Genomic DNA, 15,258 nt, shown 5'->3' with positions numbered 1-15,258 from the left:
CCATTTTTTGGTCCTGTTGGCCATTTGAATATCTTCTGAGGAGAGCTGTCTATTAAGATGCCTTGCCCAGTTTTTAATTGTATTTGTTTTTTTGCTGTTGAATTTTATGAATTTCTTATATACTTTACATATTAACCTTTTTTCAGATAGTGTGGTTTGCACATATTTTCATCCATTCTGTAGGTTGCTTTTTCATTATGTTACTTGTTTCTGCTTTGTTTTTTAGATAAATTCAACTTAGTTAACATATATTGTATTACTAGTTTCAGGGGTAGACTTTAGTGATTCATCACCTGCATGTAACACCCAGTGCTCATCACAAGTGCCCTCCCTAATGCCCACCGCACAGTTAGACCATCTTCCCGTCACCTCCCCTCCAGCAACCCTGTTTGTTTCCTCTAGTTAAGAGTCCCTTATGGTTTGCTTCCATCTCTGTTTTTATCTTGTTTTTTCCTTTCCTTCCCCTATATATTCAACGTAAATGGAACTAGAGTGTTGCTCGTTTCTTTTGCCGTGCAGAAACATTGCTTGTTCCACCGATTCTGCTTTTGTTGCTTGTACTTTTGATGTCACATCCAAAATCATTGCCAACATCAATGTCAGGGAGCTTTCCCCCGTTTTCTTGTAGGAGTTTTATGGTTTAAGGTTATATATTTAAGTCTTTAATCCAGTTTGGGTTAATTTTTGTGAGTGGTGTAAGTTAGGGGTCCGGTTTCATTCTCTGCATGTGAATATCCAGTTTTCTCAGGATCATTTATTGAAGAGATTATCTTTTCTTCCTTGAGTGTGCTCAGCTCCCTTATCAAATTTTAGTTGACTATATCCATGGGTTTATTGTCCGGTTCTTGATTCTGTTTCTTTGCGTTTTGTGTTTTTTTTTTTTTTTTTTATGAATGGTCATCCTATTTTGATTATTGTACCTTTGTAACAGTTCGAAAACAGGAAGTGTGATGCTTCCAGCTTTGTTCTTTCCTGGACTGATTTGCTTATTTGGGGTGTTTTTTGTTCTATATAAATTTAAGTATTCTTTTTCCTATTTCTCTGAAAAATGTCACTGGAATTTTGACGGGGAATGCATTGAATCTACAGATGGCTTTGAGTCACGTGGATATTTAATGTTGATTTCTCTAATCCATGAATAATGAGATATCTTCCTATTTGTGTGTCTGATGTTTCTTTTATCAAAGTCTCATAGATTTTAGTGTACATATCTTTCACCTCCTTGGTTAAGTTTATTCCTAAGTATTTTGTTCTTTTTGATGCTTTTGTGAATGGTATTTTTAAATTTCTTTTTCAGATTTTTTTGGTTAATGTATAGAAATGTAACGGATTTGTATATGTGGATATTGTATCCTTCATCTTTGCTAGTTCTAACAGCTTTTTGGTGGTGTCTTCAGCATTTTCTATATGTAAGATCATATCCTCTGCAGACAAAGACAGTTTGATTTCTTCTTTTCTGATCTGGATGCCTTTCATTTCTTTATCTAGTCTGATGTTTAATACGAGTGGTAAGGTGGGCGCCTTTGTCTTATTCTTGAACTTAGAGGAAAAACTTTCAGTGTTTTGCCACTGAGTATGATGTTAGCTGTGGGTTTTTCATATGTGGTCTTAGTTATGTTCAGGTATGATACTTTGGTACCCACTTTATTGAGAGTGTTTATCATGAAAAGATGTTGAATTTTGTCAAATGCTTTTTCTGCACATATTGAGATGATCTTGTAATTTTTTTCCCATTCTGTTAATGTGTATCAAACTTACTGATTTGATTTGATTGATTTCTATAGGATAATTTTGCTCAATAAAATATTCTTGGTTGGCAGTTCTTTTCTCTCAGCATTTTTTTTTAAGCTTTTATTTATTTGACACAGAGAGAGGGATCACAAGTAGGCAGAATGGCAGGCTGAAGAGAGGGGGAAGCAGGCTCCCTACTGAGCAGACAGCCCGATGTGGGGCTCAATCCCAGGACCCTGAGATCATGACCTGAGCTGAAGGCAGAGGCTCAGCCCATTGAGCCACTCAGGTGCCCTTCCAACTCTTTATTAAACTTCTCATTTTGTTCATCTAGTATTTTTCTCATTTTATTGAACTGTTTTTTTGTTTTGTTTTGTTTTTTAAGATTTTATTTGTTTATTTATTTATTTTAGAGAGAGCACGTGTGTGAGCCGGGCAAGTAGCAGAGGGGGAGCGACATGCAGACTCCACACTGAGCATAAGGCTGATGCTGGGCTGGATCTCATGACCTTGCGATCATGAAACAAAATCAAAGGTCAGGTGCTTAACAGACTGAGCCACCCAGGCACCCCTGAATTGGCTTTTTGTGTTTTCTTGTAGCTCACTGAGTTTACTTAAAACTGCTATTTTGAATTCTTTTTTGGATAAACTACTGATCTTCATGTGTTTGAAATCAATTACTGGAAGATTATTGTGATCATTTTGTGGTATCATATTTCCTTGACTTTTTATATTCTTTGAAGTTTTACATTGCTGTCTTTGCATTTGAAGTAGTCTTTAATGACTACCTTTCCAGTGTATCCAAACCTGATTTTGTTTTGTTTTGTTTTGTTTTTGCTCTGGTGGTGTGCTGGAACTTTACTGTAGGAAATCTAGTTTTTCTAAAAAAGCTCTTTTGTCAATGGGTGATTATCTAAGTGTTTTCCAGGGGCTCCCAGATGTGGTTGAGAGGAAGGGGCTGGAGCCAGTCTATGGGCTATTGCTGGGTCCATAGCTGGGACTGTAGTGAGTGTGCCTGTTATCTGATGCATGGGTAGGCAAGAGTTTTCCTACGTCCCTTGGTTTATGGTGCTTGGTTCCACAGCTCCTACAAAGAGGTCCACAGCTGCTTTGTCACCACAAAGACATTGTATTGTAGTTGTATATTGATCAGTCTTTGAAGCAAGGGATGTGTATTTGCTTATATATGGTTGGACTTCATAACTGTTCTGTGAACTAATAAATGAATTGAAATGGGTAGCCGCATTTTACAAAAAATTGTTTTTTTTTAAATTCTTGACCAGTGAAATTATTAGAAAACATTGGCTTTTTAAATCTTTAAAAAATTTTTTTTAAAGATTTTTTTAAATTAAATTTAATTTTTTCCCAGTGCTCCAATATTCATTGTTGATGGACCACACCCAGTGCTCCATGCAATATGTGCCCTCCTTAATACCCACCACCAGGCTCAACCAACCCCCCACCCCCACCCCTCCAAAACCCTCAGTTTGTTTCTCAGAGTCCACCACTCTCGTGGTTTGTCTCCCCCTCCGATTTCCTCCAACTCACTTTTCCTCTCCATCTCCCAATGTGCTCCATGTTATTACTTGCTCCACAAGTAAGTGAAACCATATGATAATTGACTCTCTCTGCTTGACTTATTTCACTCAGCATAATCTCCTCCAGTCCCGTCCATGTTGATACAAAAGTTGGGTATTCACCCTTTCTGATGGAGGCATAATATTCCGTTGTATATATGGACCATATCTTCTTTATCCATTCGTCTGTTGAAGGGCATCTTGGCTCTTTCCACAGTTTGGGGATTGTGGCCGTTGCTGCTATGAACATTGGGGTACAGATGGCCCTTCTTTTCACTACATCTGTATCTTTGTGGTAAATACCCAGTAGTGCAATTGCAGGGTCAGAGGGAAGCTCTATTTTTAATTTCTTGAGGAATCTCCACACTGTTCTCCAAAGTGGCTGCACCAACTTGCATTCCCACCAACAGTGTAAGAGAGTTCCCCTTTCTCCACATCTTCTCCAACACTTGTTGTTTACTGTCTTGTTGATTTTGGCCATTGTAACTGGTATAAGGTGGTATCTCAATGTGGTTTTGGTTTGAATCTCCCTGATGGCTACCGAAGATGAACATTTTTTCATGTGTCCATTAGCCATTTGTATGTCTTCTTTGGAGAAGTGTCTGTTCATGTCTCTGCCCATTTTTTGATGTGATTTTCTGTTTTGTGTGTGTTAAGTTTGAGGAGTTCTTTATAGATCTTGGATATCAGCCTTTTGTCTGTAGTGTCATTTGCGAATATCTTCTCCCATTCCATGGGTTGTCTCTTTGTTTTGTTGACTGTTTCCTTTGCTATGCAGAAGCTTTTTATCTTGGGGAAGTCCCAAAAAGTTCATTTTCACTTTTGATTCCTTTGCCTTTGGAGACATGTCTTGAAAGAAGTTGCTGTGGCCGATGTCGAAGAGGTTACTGCCTATGTTCTCCTCTAGGATTTTGATAGATTCCTGCCTCACATTGAGGTCTTTTATCCATTTCGAGTTTATCTTTGTGTATGGTATAAGAGAATGGTCGAGTATTTATTTGAGAGAGAGGGATAGAGAGTAAGAAAGAGCATGAGAAGGGAGAAGACCACTGAGCCAAAGGAAGTGGCTTAACCAACTGAGCCACCCAGGCTCCCGAAAACATTAGCTTTTTAATGGATGTTTTAAATGGATTTTTAAAAAATAGTGCTCCTGCTTTGGATATAAAGGAAGTAAGGAAAGGGGATAAAGAAAAACAAACATCAAAAGAATCTGTGATTACATCAAGGTTTGAGAAAGCCCCTTCTCTAACTTCTCATCCTCTACAAATGAATGATGACAACACTTCAAGTGGAATGGATCAGGATGAAGGAAGGTAAAATCTACAAATTCTTTATTTCCTTCTGAAGGAATTTTAACAGTGATTACTTTTTATGGAAATGAAATGCTGTAGCGTAGGTACAAGTGAAGACAAGAAATACTCAAGTATATCAGACACACTGCTTGAAAGGTTAAGATGAGGACAAGTGACTTTGACAAGGAGCAGTTTCAACAGTCACCATGGAAGCTGGACTGTAATGAATAAGTATAAAGAACTCCTTAAAGAATTTTTACAGGAAAGGTAATAGAGAAATGGATGATATAAAAAAGAATGTGGAGTTCAAAAGAATTTTCTTTATTTTTTAATTTTAAGATGGGAGCTTTTAGAATACCTTTGTATGCTCCCAGAAATGATCCAATGGAGATAGGCATGGTTATTTTATTTAATTTTTTTCACATTTCCAAATGTTAGAAAGCTTATTGATTGTATTACATTCTTTTAAAGATGATATAGTAATTGTCCTTAGTATTCCTATGCATGTAGTTTTGTGTCAAGAAATTGTTTATTCAGAATTGGTTCCACCGTGGAGTATTCTCATATAATTGAATATGCAGATACTATCATTCATTCACTTAAAACTATACATATAATAGTAAATATTCAAACCTTAGGCCATTCTGAATAGAACTAATCATTCCTTGATAATTTTTTTAGATTTTATTTATTTATTTGACAAACAGAGATCACAAGTAGGCAGAGAGGCAGGCAGAGAGAGAGACGAAGGGAAGCAGGCTCCCTGCTGAGCAGAGAGCCCGTTGTGGGGCTTGATCCTGGACCCTGGGGTCATGACCTGAGCTGAAGGCAGAGGCTTTAACCCACTGGGCCACCCAGGCGTCCCCATTCCTTGATAATTTCAGATATTCAGTGCCTTTGACAGTATCATGAATAGCTATGGTTTTATTAGGTACTTTGAATTATCTGGTTATATTTACTTAATATTTGTTTAGATTCTGGGGGAAGGGGAAAGATTTTATTTATAATTGAAAAAAAAACTATCAATCTATCATAGATTATTACTTTTGGTTTATAAAGTTCTAAATTACAAAGCTGAAGATTCCTGTACCAACAGTGTCATTGACACCTACATAGTATACTCAATAAGTGTCTGTTTGTGAATAAACAGTTGAATGAATAAATGAATGCCCATTGATCAACTTATTTAGAAGAAGCAAATCTTGAGTTGTTTGAAAGTAGATTTTCAATATTGCCTACATATGAAGTTTTTTATTTAAAAAATGGTTAAGATTCATGAATTATTATTTACAATTATAGCTAAAAATGGAATACGCATAGATTCATTTGCTATCAGATTACTTAAAAACACTTAAATATTACTTTCACCATATACTGTAAAACACGTGTTTTGAAGGCACATTTCCTGGATTTGAATTCTGGGTCTACTCCTGACCACCTGTACCAGCTTTGGGAAGTTACTTTTTTCTGTGCCTCATTTTCTTCCTGTGTAAAATACCCAATATAATTACCTACGTTTATAAGATTGTTGTGAGGCTTAAAATACCTTTAAAACATGTGAAGTTTTCATAATAATGCATAGTATTTACACAGTAGATCCTCAAAACACTAATATCATGATTATCAAAAAAGGGTTTCTTTCATATAAGAACTTAACTTGCACTTTCCAAATAGTTTTTAGAACCAGTAAAAGCTTGTTTTTATTGAAAATGATGACAAAAAATGTGGTATGTTTCTTCATGTCAAATAATGCAAGTAACGTTATGATTTTCCTTTGCTTTTTGTCAGTGTGATCTAAATTTAATGCTTTGTTAACATTATTAATAATATAGTTTAGATATGATTTAGATATTCTTTGTATGTTAAGTATTTAATATTTGCCTGAAAAGAATTGATTTTTTTTTAGATCTGCAAAGGAAACATCTAGTGACAAGGAAAAGGTAAATATATACATATAATTTTTTTCATTTATTTTTAAATTTTTATTTTATTACGTTATTTTGATAAATAGTGTTTATCAGAAATATTATTCCACGATAAAAAATTACTTTAGGAAAGGCATAGTGAAAAAAGAGAAAATCTGCCTTTGTTGTACAGACATATACGTTGAAAAAGTTGTTCAGAAACACTAGTTATTGATAAAGGTCATTTTGATAAAAATCAGTCCTTTTGAAAGTACCTTTTTTTTACTCTTGTAAAAAGATACGGGTATTTATCATCTCTCTACACTTAGTATATTTTATCAACATTTAGGGGACATTTTGAAGTAGTATTATTTATTTGTAGGTCAAAAAGCAAATTGATTCTATGGATGACTTTGATGACTTAACTCTGTCATCTGAAACAATTTTGGAGGGTTTCCACATGCCTTGCTCTAATCATATGACTTGCATGTCGCTAATTGAACAACATCGCATGGATTGTAAAGGTAAGACCCTTGTGTAAATATGAAGCCTTTGTATGTACATTACTATAGTAATATGTGCACTTCTTGTCTAGTGCTGTACCATACAACACTGATGTGTTATAGAGCTACTCATCTCAGAAATACGTTTTATATGAAAATAGAGAAATGTTGAATACTCTTAGCCAAAGAGCTGTAATTTCCACTATGTTTTTCGTCATGGCAATGGCACACCTGATGTGTGTTAACTCTCCTCTTGTGTGCCTTCACCCAAGGTCAGGTCAGGTTACCACTACATTTGTCCTAGAAAACTGAAACGACCCAGCACTGTTTTCCCTGGCATTCCACTTCCCAGAATCTTGGTCTACACTGCAACCATAGTTACCATATATTTTTAAAAATTTATATTTCATCACGTGACCCCCTTGCTTAAAGCTTAGTTATTACGTCTCATCGTTCTGGGGTGAAAAACCACAGTTCTCAGCTTCATCTTGGATTGTTTCATATTCTTCTGTCCGTGTCTCAGCCACTGTTTTAGATATTTTTTCTTATAATAGAGGTTTTTTTCCCCTCAACAGCTTAAGTTAGGGCAACTGCACATTATGAAGTGTATAATTTGATAGTTTTGACATATGTATATGCATATGAAACCTTAACTGTAATTCAGGCAGGTAATAACCCTTAAGTCTCGTGTCTCTTTGTATTCCCTCATTATGAAACTGCCGAATGGTTTTCTAAAGTAGTTGCACCATTTCCAATTCCCACTAGCAATGTGTAAGAGTTCTGATTTCTCCCTATATATTCATGAACACTTAGTATTGTCAGTTTTTTAAGTCTTAGATGTTCCGATGGGTCTGTAGTATATGTATCATTATGGTTCTAATATACATTTCCCTAATAACTTATAATGTTGAGCATATCTTCGTGGGCTTATTTGCCATCTGTATATCTTCTTTGAACTGTCCAAATCCTTTGTCATTCTAAAAATTAGGTTTTCTTGGGGCACCTGGGTGGCTCAGTGGGTTAAAGCCTCTGCCTTCGGCTCAGGTCATGATACCAGGGTCCTGGGATCGAGCCCCGATATCGGGCTCTCTGCTCAGCAGGGAACCTGCTTCCTCCTGTCTCTCTGCCTGCCTCTCTGCCTACTTTTGATCTCTGTCAAACAAATAAATAAAACCTTTTAAAAAATTAGGTTTTCTTACCTGTTGAGTTTAGAGAATTCTTTGTATATTCTAGATATAGTTCCTTTATCACCTGTATTTTTTTTTTGCAAAGATTTTCTCCCAGTCTGTGACTTTTCATTCTCTCAGCAGTATCTTTTGAAGAGCAGTTTTTCTTTTTGATGAAGTCCAGTTTATACCTTTGTTCTTTTATGGATTTTTGCTTTTGGTGTTCCTATCTGAGGAATCTTTGCCTAGCACAAGGTCAGAGGTTTTCTCTCACGCTTTCTTTTAGAAGTTTCGCAGTTGAATAACAAAGTTTTATAGTTTTAGGTCTTACATTTAGATCCGTGATCCATGAGATCCAGTTTGTGTCCTTTTTTTTTTTTTAAGATTTTATTTGTTTATTTATTTATTTGACAGAGAGGGAGAGCATGAGCAGGGGGAATGGCAGGCTGAGGGAGAGGGAGAAGCAGGCTCCCTGCTGAGCAGAGAGCTGGACACAGGACTCAGTCCCAGGACCCGAGATCATGACCTGAGCCAAAGGCAGCCACTTAACTGACTGAGCCATGCAGGCACTCCCATTTTGAGTTCTTTTTTATTTATGATACAGGGTATGGATCCAGGTTCATTCTTGAACTTGGTAAGTTTACTTATTAGTTTTAGTAGCTTTTTAAAAAATTCTGTCAGATTTTTCTACATAACCAAAATTTATCAAACTTTTTTTAACTACTATTTTACTAATTTCTTCAGGTGGAGCCAAAGGTCATCAGTTTGAGACTTTTCTTCTTTTTTAGTATATACATTCAGTGCTATAAATGTTCATGTGAGTGCTGCTACTGCAGGATTCCAGAAATTCTTAGGTGTTATATGTTCATTCCCATTCAGTTCAGAATATTTTCTAATTTCTTTTTTCCTTACTTCTTTGACCCAGGGGTTATTTAAAGATTTTATCTATTTGAGAGAGAGAGATAGAGAGTGAGAGAGAGAGAGCGAGAGCGAGCGAGTCTTAGAGCAGACTCCCCTCTAAGCAGGGAGCCCAGTGTGGGGCTTGATCCCAGGACCCTGAGATCATGACCTGAGCCGAAGGCAGACACTTAACCAACTGAGCCACCCAGGCGCTCTGACCCAGGGTTTATTTAGATGGGCGTTAATTAGTTTGCAAATATTTGAGTATTCTCCAGAGATATTTTTATTCTTGATTTCTAATTTGATTTCTTTGTGGTCACAAAACACACTCTTATGACTTCAGTTCTTTTGACTTACTCCTTTTATTAGAATTTATTTTATGACCCAGAATATAGTCTCTTTTGGTAAGTGTTCCACGGATGCTTGAGAAGAACGGTAGTGTTCAAGTCTACGATGTCCTTGCTGATTTTCTGCCTACTGAACTCTCAGACTATAATTGTGAATTTGCTTGTTTCTCTGAAGTTCTGTCAATTTTTACTTTATGTATTTTGAACCTATTAATAGATGCATAAACATTTAGGTTTATTATGCTTCCTTTAGTTGACCCTTTTATCATTATTAAATGAACTTATTTATTGCTGCTAATGTTTTTGCTTTGAAATCTGTTTTGTCTGGTATTAATGTAACCGCTCAGGCTCAGCCTTCTTTTGCCAAGTGTTAGTGTGGTCTATCATATTTCTGGCCTCTTAACACATTTGTAGTTTTTACATTTAAAGTGCATTTTTTTTATAGGTGGCAGATAGCTGGGTCTTCCTTTTTTATCCATTTTGACAGTCTGCCTTTTCATTGAGACTTTTAGACCATTTTCATTTACTGTGATTATTGATGTAGTTGATTTGAATCTGTCATCATGTTGTTTGACTTCAATTTGTCCTTTCCGATCTTCATTCCATTCTCTTCTTTTTCTGATTTCTTTTGGATTAAGCAAGTAATTTTTATGATTTAGTTTTATTTATGTGTTTATGTGTATGTATGTATTTCGCTTACTAGCTGTAACTCTTTAGTTTTGCTATTTTGGTGATTAGGGCCTAAAGTATATGACGTAAGCATCATAGTCCTCCATCTAGTAATGTTATAACACATCATATGTCGTTTAAGAAAATTATAAAGGTTTACTTTCTTTTCTTCACTCCTAGCCAGATCCTTCTGGATCTGTGGGTTTAGAGTTTTCATTAAGTTTAGAAAGGTTTTGGCCATTTTTTCTTTTCTTTTTTTAAAGATTTTATTCATTTATTTGAGAGAGAGAAGGAGAGAGAGAGAGAGAGAGAGAGAGAGAGAGAGAGTGCAAGCACAAGCCAGGGGGGAGGGGCAGAAGGAGAGGGAGAAGCAGATTCCCCTCTAATTGGGGAGTCCAACACTGGGCTTGATCCTAGGATCAAGCGGGGAGCCTGCTTCCCCCCCCTCTCTCTCTGCCTTCTTCTCTGCCTACTTGTGATCTCTCTGTGAAAGAAAGAAAGAAAGAAAGAAAGAAAGAAAGAAAGAAATCTTTAAAAAAAAGAAGTGCACATTGTGAGGGGCGCGTGGGTGGCTCAGTGGGTTAAGCCTCTGCCTTGGTCTCGGGTCATGACCTCAGGATCCTGGGATCGAGCCCCGCATCCGGCTCTCTGCTCCGCAGGGAGCCTGCTTCCTCCTCTCTCTCTCTGCCTGCCTCTCTGCCTACTTGTGATCTCTGTCTGTCAAATAAATAAAAAATCTAAAAAAAAACAAAAATAGAAATTATAGGGTTGGTTCCCTGTATGCTAAAACTGTTTTTATCAATAAGTATGACATGACCAAAGATTTTCAGTACCTAGGATTTCTGTGGCCATTCAATAGATTTTGTTCCATATACATAGTCATATTTCCATATTTAAAGCTATTGTACATTATTTCCTAGATGTGTTTTATACACCTTCTTGTATAAGTGAATGAAGAAACTTTAAGGTGGCTAAACTAGTGGATGCAGGAAATGTCGGCATACCGGTAGCCCACAAGGATACGGACAAAAATGAGTACTTTTGGTAACTGTGATCCCACAAGTGTATATCCAAGCTGATCAGTTCCTACGGTTTTGTTTGATGAAAACTCAGTTATGCATTCAGTTGGCCTATCATCAGCACTGTGTACTCCTACAGGACAGGACAAATTGAAGCAGGTCATACATACTTAGAGTCCAATGGTATAAATGATTCTGCTGTGCTGCCTTAAGGATGTGGTGTAGCATTCTACCATGGGCTTTCACGTATGTCCACTCAGAGTCACGATTTGTTCCTCTCATTAGAAATGGCCCTTCTGGCCAACCCACCTTCCTGTCTGCAGAAACAACCCCCAAACCCATTTGTCATCTGAGCCAGGCATGAGGATTCAGCTTAGTACTAAGTGCATGAGTGTTTGTGGGCTTCTCTATGTACATGGAGCTAACTAGATGACCCTTTTGCTTTTTAGATACTCCAGGAAAATATTCTCACCGGAAGGTAAAACTTACATTTCTATTTTGAGGCTTTAACTACAGATTGCATGAAATGTTCATTATGTCTTAATCATATTGTTTCAATACCCATTCAGCCTGCTGTCGAGGGGAAAGGTTTCATTTCGAATCAACCCAGAGACATGGAGGAAATTCAAGCATCCCAATCAGGTAAATTTTACAATACAAATTGAACGGTGTAAAGAAGTCCACTAAAATATTTGAAATGCTCACAGTCTTCTTATTCTGAAGTCTTTTTATTTAGTTAGTTATTTAGTTAGTTAGTTATTTAATTGTGGGGGCAAGCTTCAGTGAAGGTTCTGACATAAATAAGGTAGATGTTATTGCTGATATCTATGTTTGAACAGAAGATATTTACAAGCCTAAGAACAAGAGCTTCTGAAACAGGGAAGGTTTAGCTCAATTCTTTAAAAAGGAAGAGCCGACTGTTTGAAATGCCGGAAGGGTATCAGGGGCGCTTCCGGTACCAAAACCTGTCGGAGTCGGATACCAAAATTTCCCCCCTGTTACTGCTTTCCTCGCTGTTGGGTAGACATTAAGGACTGACGTGGTTGATGATGCAAAGCTATGTTCTAGTCAGCTATAAGAATGTGTGGCTGGATGGCATGTGAAATGGTGGTACTTCATAAATAGTATCATTGAGTGCCAAGTAAGAGTATTGGAAGGAGAAGAGAGCAGGGTCAGTTTGGGGGGAATTGAGGAAGTTTAGCCGTGCTAAAAAGTCTATTAGAAAGTTTGTGACTTTTAAGACTTTTCCAGTTTTGAAGAATTGATAGTGACGAACGTGAAGCTTGCTTCTAGAAGGTGAAGTTAAGGTGAAGGAATGTGGCAGCAGACTCAGTATGGACCAGAATTTCTCCAATGTTACTGAATCGTCGGAGACCTTGTTAAAAATGCACATTGTGGGGGCGCCTGGGTGGCTCAGTGGGTTGAAGCCTCTGCCTTCGGCTCAGGTCGTGATCCCAGGGTCCTGGGATCGAGCCCCACATCAGGCTCTCTGCTCTGCGGGGAGCCTGCTTCCCCCCCTCTCTCTCTCTGCCTTCCTCTCTGCCTACTTGTGATCTCTGTGTCAAAGAAAGAAAGAATGAAAGAAGGAAAGAAATCTTTAAAAAAAAAGAAGTGCACATTGTGAGGGGCGCATGGGTGGCTCAGTGGGTTAAGCCTCTGCCTTGGGCTCGGGTCATGACCTCAGGATCCTGGGATCGAGCCCCGCATCCGGCTCTCTGCTCCGCAGGGAGCCTGCTTCCCCCTCTCTCTCTGCCTGCCTCTCTGCCTACTTGTGATCTCTCTCTGTCAAAGAGATAAATACAATCTTTCAAAAATAATGAACATTGTGAGCGGCAGGTCTGGGATCCTGCATTCTGACCTGTCAGGTGATGCAAATGTCAATGGTGCGTTGGTCATGTGCTCCATTGCAAGGGTGGAGACTTCCACGTAGAGACACCTGGAAAGGCCACTGGATACTTCAAGACACCACAGGATCAAGGAAAACATTATTTTCTTTTTGTTTGTAAGCATGTTTTCAGCTAGACGGGAGAAAGGAGATGCAGAAAGGGAGGTTATAGATGTAAGATACTAGTGCTAACTAAAAAGGAAAGAAGTGGTGGAGATAATCCCTAATAAAAAGGGTGTAAACAAAAACAATCAAGACTATAGATCCACAAATAGGTCTTTTTTTAGGATTTTTTTTTCTTTATTTGTTTCAGGGAGCAAGATTGAGAGAGACAGAGAATGATCAGGGGGAGGGGCAAAGGCAGAGGGAGAGGTTCCTCAAACAGGCTCACTTCTGCGCCTGGAGTCTCCATGCAGGGTTCCGTCTGAAGACTCTGTCCTCATGAGCTGAGTCGAAATCAAGAGCCAGATGCTCAACCCGCCGTTCCGTCCGGGTGCTCCCAGAAATTACTTTTTGAAGGGGCGTAGCGAAGGGAACAAGGGAAAAGGGAAAGTTACGTTAGCTGAGAAGTCTTGGAGTTGAGAAGGAAACTCCAGAGAATTCACTTTAGATGGCTCGAGGGTATTTGCACTAGAACCACATATCCATCCTCCTCAGGTCTTTTGGACATCAAAGATACAGGTTACGTCGGTCTTCATTACTCAAGTGAGATACGGAAGCTATGGCTTTCTTTTTTTTTAAGATAGGTAATTTTTTGATACGAGAGCTGTTTCCAAAAACCCTTGAAAGACTGACATGATCTACCAAATCAAACTACTTTTGGAAACTATAGAAATACAGGATTGGTTCCCTAAATATTAAAATTGTTATTATCAGTAAGTGTGACACTAATTCTGAAATACATATTTTTTATTTTAATAAATAGAATTTTTTTAAAATTTTAATAAACATATAATGTATTTTTATCCCTAGGAGGTACAGGTCTGTGAATCGCTACGTTTACACATTTCACAGCAGTCATCATAGCACATACCCTCCCCAATGTCCATATCCCCCGTAGAATCTTTTTTTAAAAAGATTTTGGAGATTGTAATTTCTTTTAGGCTGTTTTTAGCATTCACTTGAGAGTGGGTGGCAGTATTATATTTAGAAGTTTGTGCTCAGCTAAGGATACTAGGTTGAGGTCTAAAGATTGCTTATTGAAAACAAAGTTTCTTAACTTTATTTTTATAGCTTTAAATTCACAAGTATTGGTCCAATTATATTCAATGTAACTAGAAAATGCAGCTTCCCAAACCAAATATTAAAATATTTCCTATATTCTCTATGACTTTATTTTAGAGTTGTCTTTCCCAGCATTAATGGGAATCATTGAGAATTTACTATATAGTATCATCTTCTCAACTATGTATGCATAGTCTATGTTCTTGTTTTATTATTTTTATTTTATTTTTTTAGAGAGCAAGAAGGTGGGGAGGGAGGGAGGTAAGGCAGAAGGAGAGGGAGGGAGAGAACCCCAAGCAGCAGGCTTCACGCTTAGCACGGGCTCTGATGTGGGGCTGGATCTCACGACCCTGAGATCATGACCTGAGATGAAATCAACAGCCAGACACTTACTTCACTGAGCCACCCAGATGCCCCTTATTATTATTATTATTATTATTATTATTTGAAGATTTTATTTATTTGAGAGAGATTGAGAGAAAATGTGGGAGGAGGGGCAGAGGGAGAAGCAGACTCCCCACTGACCTGGGAGCCCGATGGAGGACTCCATCCCAGGATCCAGTCATGACCTGAGCTGAAAGCAGCCGCTTAACTGACTGAGCCACCCAGGCGCCCCCCTTCATTAATTTTGATGAATAGGTGGAATATTGGTTTTAAGGAGTACTACACCGTTTAAAAATAACATTCTCCTGATATACTCAGTCTACTGATTAACCATATCTAATGTGTGCTCTACTTAATGTACCAGTTAACTAAGGGCCTTTCATCAGTCATATGATCAGGTCGGTACTAATAAATTGTACAGTATTTTTTTCACCCCTGTAGTTTTATGTTCTTTCTTTACTTGTAGAATTAACACTATAGTTTCAAAAGATTTTCAATTATCTCCTAGAGTAGTGAATGCAGACAATAAATTCAAAGTTACTTACCTATACAAGTGACTTGTTCCTGTTACTTCCTCATGAGCTTGGTAGATCCAAGAAGCAGGACTTTTAAAACAAAGCACCCACAGGCTTCTGTAACATAGGAAGATATGGAACA

General features: G+C 37.7%; 1 protein-coding gene across 1 annotated transcript in view; it reads left to right on the top strand.

The window, feature by feature from the left end:
- Window positions 1-15,258, top strand: part of LOC308337872 (ankyrin repeat domain-containing protein 26-like) — a 340,750-nt gene that overhangs the window by 89,350 nt on the left and 236,142 nt on the right. The window contains exons 15-19 of the mRNA XM_080831416.1: window positions 4,454-4,621; window positions 6,507-6,540; window positions 6,887-7,028; window positions 11,558-11,586; window positions 11,678-11,750. Of these exons, the coding sequence (XP_080687542.1) occupies window positions 4,454-4,621; window positions 6,507-6,540; window positions 6,887-7,028; window positions 11,558-11,586; window positions 11,678-11,750 (446 nt within the window). The remainder of the gene's footprint in view (window positions 1-4,453; window positions 4,622-6,506; window positions 6,541-6,886; window positions 7,029-11,557; window positions 11,587-11,677; window positions 11,751-15,258) is intronic.

The sequence above is a fragment of the Martes martes genome (genome assembly GCF_963455335.1).
Source record: "Martes martes genome assembly, contig: scaffold_65, whole genome shotgun sequence".
Taxonomy (NCBI): domain Eukaryota; kingdom Metazoa; phylum Chordata; class Mammalia; order Carnivora; family Mustelidae; genus Martes; species Martes martes.
Note: the sequence above shows the minus strand (reverse complement) of the source record. Positions and strands in the feature narration are given on the sequence as shown.